Below are 6,363 nucleotides of genomic sequence, written 5' to 3' on the forward strand. Positions count from 1 at the left end.
GGCTGGCCCAGCTTGGGAGACAGAGCGGGGCAGCCCCCCTGCCAGTGAGCCCGCAGGGCCATGGCGCCGCTGCTCAGCAGACGGCAGGATAGACTTCAAGAAGGCCGATTTCTGGAAGCCAGATAGGGCGGAGGAGAGGCACGAGCAGGACACTTCAGCCCCGAGAAATCCCTTTGCGCTGGCACTCAGCCCAAATGCCCCAAGCAACCCCTTTGTGGAGAAGGCACCGGACACCCTCCCTGTTCAAGCTGTGCTGCCTGAAAAGCTTGGCCAGGGAGGCTTCAGCTTCACCAGCCACCATGAGGAAGCCCTTGGGCAAGGCTTCCAGCCCACTAACCTCCCCGAGGACCCGCTAGACAAGCCTCCTTTCCTGCATGACAACCAGCCCTTGGCCTTCTCCACCCCTTTCCTTGTGGCTGCCACTAACCCTAAACAGTTTGATTTCCCTTCCCCTGTTGCGTGCCCCGCGAGCAGCGGGGTCACTTCTGCGACCAGCCGCGCAGCCGCCCAGTCCCGCCCTTTGCTGCAGTCCGGTGACACACAAGCTTCAGCGCTCGTGGTTTTGCCCAGGGAGACACAGCCAGCTGAGAAGCCCTTTTTCCAGCAGACGACCAGGTGAGCACTCCGGGGAAGGCGAAGGGTGTGTTCTTTGGTAGAGACGAACCCTGTCTCCCTTCTGCTTTTATTGGGGACCCCGGCTAAGCATCAGCAGCTCATAGTTGTGCTGACTCCAAGGAGGCCACTCCATGTGTTGCTGAGGTCCTTTCTCCTCACCCTCCTGTGGTCCCAGAGAGCCCAGCTGGGACAGCCTTGGCTCTCTTGGATCATGGTGGGCAAGTCTCTCTCACAGGACTGGTGTCCTGTGTTCACCCTAAACCCAGGCAAGTTTGACACATCCAAGACCTGTCCCAGCTGAAAATTCAGCCACAGCAGAACTGCATCCGCATTTTGCTTGGTGCTTATTTTGGCTCCATCATCTTCCCTGTGCTTGCAAACAGGTGCCTTTTCCATGTCTGCCAGGAGAGCTTCCAGCCGTTAATGACCTCATGAGTTCCCTCACGGCATGTGCACAGCTACTGTCCCTTCCCCTTCCATTAATTCAGCTTTGGTTTCTCTCCTTTTTAGACCAGCATCAGGTACTAAAATCCTTCTTCACTCCATAGCTGAAAACCCAAAAAGGTGGTTTCACCAGGGTGGTGGCAAAATGCCATTTCCCTTCTCTCCTGCCAAGGTGCCCGTTGGTTATGGAGCAAGTGGGACTTTGCCTTGAGGATCATGGGAACAGGAAGGGAGGTACTATGGTGGCACACCGGAGGACAGAAGGAGCTGTTCTTCCTTCTGGGTCAATCTTGGGCTTGTAGAAATGCTGTGAAGGAAAGATGCTGAGTTCAGGGCATGTGTCCTTCAGTTCACCCAGTTTTCCTGGTACATCTTCCCCTGGTCTGCCTGGGCAGGAGAGGATTGTCATGGGCTCGCGCTGTCCACGGTGTCAAGGATCAAGCTCTTAATGGTTTACACGGGGACCTGGGTTTTCTAGCAGTGGTTTATTTGATCAGCCTCGCATCTGCAGCAGGAGGCAAATGGAGCTTCCTGGGGGCGCTGAAATAACAAAATCCTGTCCAGCCTAAAAATAATACTGGTCATGGCCCTGGGCAGGAGGATGGGGACAGCAGAACTAACTGAGCTCCAGCCTTGCTGCATGGGGATCCTTTGGCTTGAGCGTCGGTTTGACGTGCAAAATGACCTTGGGAGCAAAGACCAGGAGGAGACAGGTCCGTGAGCTGATTTTTGTTTTAATTTATTGAGGCCACATCCGCAAATTGTTCTTAACTGGGTTATTCATCCTCCTACAAATAACCGTGTTGGAGGTTAACACAGAAACCTCCTGAATTTTGGTGATGTTACGTTCCATGGAAAGAGAAGTGTCCTGCAATCCCAAAGGGTGGAATTAAGCGATGAGAGAAGGGTAGTCCCAAGGCTCTCTTTGTCTTTGAGTGTGTGCTCAGACTCATCTTTGGGCTTGACCAAGTGTCCATCCAAGGCCTGACTGGCTCGTGGGAGGAATCATCTCCTATTAGGCTGATCGGTGGCACGTAGACAAAGAAAAGTTAGGGCAGAAAAAAGGTGGGAGGACAAAGGAAAGACTTGAAACTTAGATCAGGCGCTAAGGTGTAGCTGGGACAAAAACATCTGTCTCCTCCATCAGAAAAAGGAGTTGCTGGTACCTGGTGTGGATTATGGAGCATCTGGTGTGCCAGGATTATGTAGCCTCCTCAGGAGGGATGCAAACTGGGAGTGGAGTCCCATGTTCCTTTCCCCGTCGGCCAGAGCAGCTCTGTGCTGGTCCTCTGGTTCAAGCTTTAGACTTGTGTATCTGAGTGACACCAGCACCTCCCACCCAGTCTGGCTGTGGCTCCACCTGGTCACAGTGAGCTTGGAAGACTGTGACCTCCTGGAACAACTCCTTGTGTGCCAGATTTGAAGACGCAGTGGGGGAATTCAGAAGAACATGTGTCAGCATTGCATCAGCAGGTCCTTCCCTGCTCTCCTGCAGCCACAAAACTGCTGCCACTGGGTGAGGTGGGCGCTTGGAGCATCGAGTGTCTGGAGGTTTCTCTTTCTGCTCTCTGGGGAAGGGTGGGATGGTGCCTTCACCACTGGGAAGGTGTCTCTGGTCACGTGCCTGTGTATAGGTGGAACCTCAAGGACAGCCCGTGACAGTGCTCTGGGAACTCCACTGCCTGGGAGGAGCCCAGCCATTGGGCAGCTACTTACCCATCAGTTGGGAGCTCAGACTATTGCAGCATGTCACCACACTCGTAGGAGAAATACCCCCAGTCACTGTGCCCACCAGTGACCTCAGGAGCATTGGTGAAAGCTGCACTGTGACACAGCAAGAGAGAGAGACCAAGGCTGTGCCACTGTCACCCGGAGATGTTCCATCTTGAATGTCTTTAAGATTCATCGTAGACTTAGGTCCTCTTGGAGATGCAGACCTGGATTAAGCAGCTCTCGGTGTGGGTGACTAATTCTCCTGTTGTGCTCATGTACATCAACCGATGGATGGAAACAGGTCTGGGATGGAAACGGGTGGAAACTTCTCAGCAGATCCATCAGGACTTGGCTACATCAGACATGGCTGTGTGGCGTGAAGCAACCTCTGCTCCATGGTGCTGACCGACCCAGGGCAGGACATGGGTGGGAAAATGCCTTGTGTTTTCAGAGGCGAGGGGACAGAGCCCCTGCTTCACTCAGCGGGAAGGAATGGGATGATTATTAATTAATACCTTTTCCATCTCTGCAGAAATTAATGTTTTCCCTCTGGCAGCGGGGCTGAAAGCTGCCTGCAACCAGTCTTGCAGTGGGAAATGCTTTCAAAACACATCCAAGCCACTGGTGTCCCAAGGCTGTTGCTGGTTTTCATTCTGTAGAGTGGCCTCGCTAAGTTTGGTCCAAAAGAGGTGCCCGTCAGAGGGTGAAAATGGTTTGAGTGCCTGTGATGAGCAGCCAGTGCCCTGCAGACCTGCTTCTGCAGCCACGCTTTGCTCTTGGTCTCTGCGCTGGCTGTGGGGATGCATGAGGTGACGGTGGAATCTGGGTCTGCTTATCGTTGAATCACAGAATCGTTTTGGTTGGGAAAGACCTTCAAGATCATTGAGTCCAAACATTCCCCAGTACTGCCAGGTCACCACTAACCTCTGTCCCTCAGCACCACATCGTGGACATGTCTGTTCAACCCCTCCAGTGATGGGGACTCCACCACTCCTGAGGAGCTCCCCACTGCCCTGGGCAGCCTGGGCCAAGCCTGGATAACCCCAGTGGGGAAGAAATTGATCCTCATGTCCCCCCTTAACCTCCCCTGGCACAACCATCTTCAGCTCTGGCTGTGATGAGCTATCCTGGTGGCTCCCCAACCACTTTCCTTGCTAGACTGTGTTTTGAGGAAGAGTATAAGACCCAGAGTGGCAGCAGAGCTGTCTTCTCCAGATCCTGCAGTGAACCCCACTCATTTGGGGCCAGGAAGGAGGCCAGCAGCAGGTCAAGAAAGCAAAGTCATTACTTCTGGTTCTCTAAAGGACTTGGGGACAAGCAATTTTTCATGGCCTGGGATCCAGTTCATCCTCACCCCATCCTACATCATAACAGACAGCCACCCATAACACAGTATCCTGGTGTTTGCAGCTCTGCTGGTGAAGGGTTTAGTCCAGGGTGGAGAATGCTTGAGGCTGACAGGCAAAACAGCGACTTGTCCACCCTATGATGCTGTCGGTGGACTCGCCCTCAGATTTGTGGGCTTCCTCTCCATCCTTTTAAGCTGTGCAGGAACCCTGGGCTCTGTCCACATGTTTGGACAAGACGTGTTGATCCTTTGGCCTGTTGGAGCTGGTTAGTGACTACTGTTGCTGTCCTCTCCTAGCAAATGGATGACAGGAGTCATCGCGGTGCTTGAGGACGACTTCTACACGTGCCCTGTCAGCATGACGGGGAGACTGCTTGGTACATCCTGCTGCATCCGATGAGTGCAGAGGCTTCGCAGAGCTTCCACATAGATTTTAAGGTGTTTTCATCCCGAATAGGGGGCACAGATCTGCCTGTTCCTTGCAGGAAAGCAACATCAGGTCACTTCTCTTTCCATCACGCTGAAAATCAAACATACTTTGTTTAAGCCCGGAAACGATCTTTTGGGTGAAGAGTGAGGCAAAAATAAATGAAAATGACAGAGAAGGTGCATCCAGACACCATCTCCTTGCCCTCCCTTTTGCTAGTGGGGCAGGAGGGCAAATTCTGTGGTGTCTTCCAGGCAGGTGGAGCCCAGCTCTGGGGCTGAGGCAGTGCAGGAACTGATGCAGAGTGGTGCGGGAGCATCCCTGAAGCATCAGTGGTGACTCCAGACACTAATCTGAGGGCTCCTGGGCAGCAAAATGCCCCTCTGGGATGTAGCAGCCTCCAGTTAGACTGAACCTGAGTTGAATTTCCCCAGCCATCGTGTCCTGGGGCTCCTTCTCTCATCTCTGGGTGGAAATGGTGCTGGAACACGTGTCCTGGGGCTCCTTCTCTCATCCCTGGGTGGAAGCAGTGCTGGAGAGCACTGTGGGCCCTCTCTCCTTGGACCAGGCAAGCTTTGAGCGACACAGACACCGAGGATTTAGCGGTGTGGAGCTGACTCCATTTGCTAAGTGGGTCCCACCCCCATAAAAATCATAGGGAGAGGCAGCAGCATCGCTTCTCAGCTCAGTAGGGTGTTAACTGTCCAACCTCCTTGTTCTCCTTAGTCCTCACCCAGTGAAACCCATCAGCGCTGCGGTGCAAGAGGGCTCCAGTGAGAAGAAGCATCAGCAGCACAAGTCCAGCCTGTCGACTGCTCTGAGCAGTGGCCCAGAGAAGCTGAAGACGGTCACCACGAGCAGCATCCAAACTGTGGCCCCGTCCTCTCATGCGGAGAAAACAGACTCAAAGGAGTTAAAGGTAGGAACTCGCCACTGAGGTGAGAGCCGTGTTCCCACCTGCTTGAGATGGGCTGTAGTTGGTGAGAGAGGTGCAGAAAAGTGGTGGTGGAAGAGGTAGAGCAGGGTTCTGCCGCAATGTGAGCAGAACCACGTGTATTAACCATGACATTGGTGATCCGGGTTGTCTGGGCTCCTGCTGGCCTCCCTTCCTCCACGACCTGGTCTCTGGAGCTCCTCATCACATCGTTCTTCTCCCATTGCTTGCTTTGGTTTGGGGTTTTTGTTTTATTGTACAGTGACTGAGTGAGTGAGTGAGTGCCTGGTTATGTGTAAGACCTGAAGGGTACAGGATGCGATAGCTGCCTGATCGAAGGCCTGAAGGGCTTTTTCTCCTGACAGAGGCAAGGAAGGTGCTTCCCAGAGCCGTTGCCTGGCTGTTTCATGTCGAGGCAAGCAGGTCACATTCCAAAAGAGGATAGACATAGAAAATACTGATTGCTTTGGTTGTTGCTGTGTCTCGCAAATGCTAAAGGGAGCAGCAGATTCCATTCAGTTGCTGAACGTTCCTCTCCATTTCTACCACAGGATTCCACCGTACTGGACCAGTCAGCCAAGTATTATCACCTGACCCACGATGAACTCATCCAGCTCCTGCTGCAGAGAGAGAAGGAGCTGAGCAAGAAGGAGGAGCACATCCATGAACTGGAGAACTACATCGACCAGCTGCTGGTGCGCATCATGGAACAGTCTCCCACACTCCTCCAGATCCCACTGGAGGAAAACAAGACCAAGTAACCTCTCCCCAGAGACCAGCGTCACTTGCCTAGAGCACTTCTCCAATAAACAAACTGCAAACATCCCTGCACTCCCCTATCGTCTTCCACGAGGGCTCCAGTGGCTTCTGTTCGCAGAGTTC

The 6,363-nt window shown here is 53.4% G+C and overlaps 1 protein-coding gene across 1 annotated transcript in view; it reads left to right on the forward strand.

The window, feature by feature from the left end:
• RAB11FIP5 (RAB11 family interacting protein 5 (class I)) overlaps positions 1-6,242 on the forward strand; it is a gene marked incomplete at its 5' end in the record, with an annotated part of 19,342 nt that extends 13,100 nt beyond the window's left edge. Inside the window, 2 exons of the mRNA XM_010131632.1 lie at positions 5,274-5,466; positions 6,033-6,242. Coding sequence (XP_010129934.1) covers positions 5,274-5,466; positions 6,033-6,242 — 403 coding nt within the window. The remainder of the gene's footprint in view (positions 1-5,273; positions 5,467-6,032) is intronic.
• Positions 6,243-6,363: the final 121 nt, after the last annotated feature.

This window comes from Buceros rhinoceros, unplaced genomic scaffold (genome assembly GCF_000710305.1).
Source record: "Buceros rhinoceros silvestris isolate BGI_N320 unplaced genomic scaffold, ASM71030v1 scaffold4050, whole genome shotgun sequence".
In the NCBI taxonomy this organism is placed as follows: Eukaryota; Metazoa; Chordata; class Aves; order Bucerotiformes; family Bucerotidae; genus Buceros; species Buceros rhinoceros.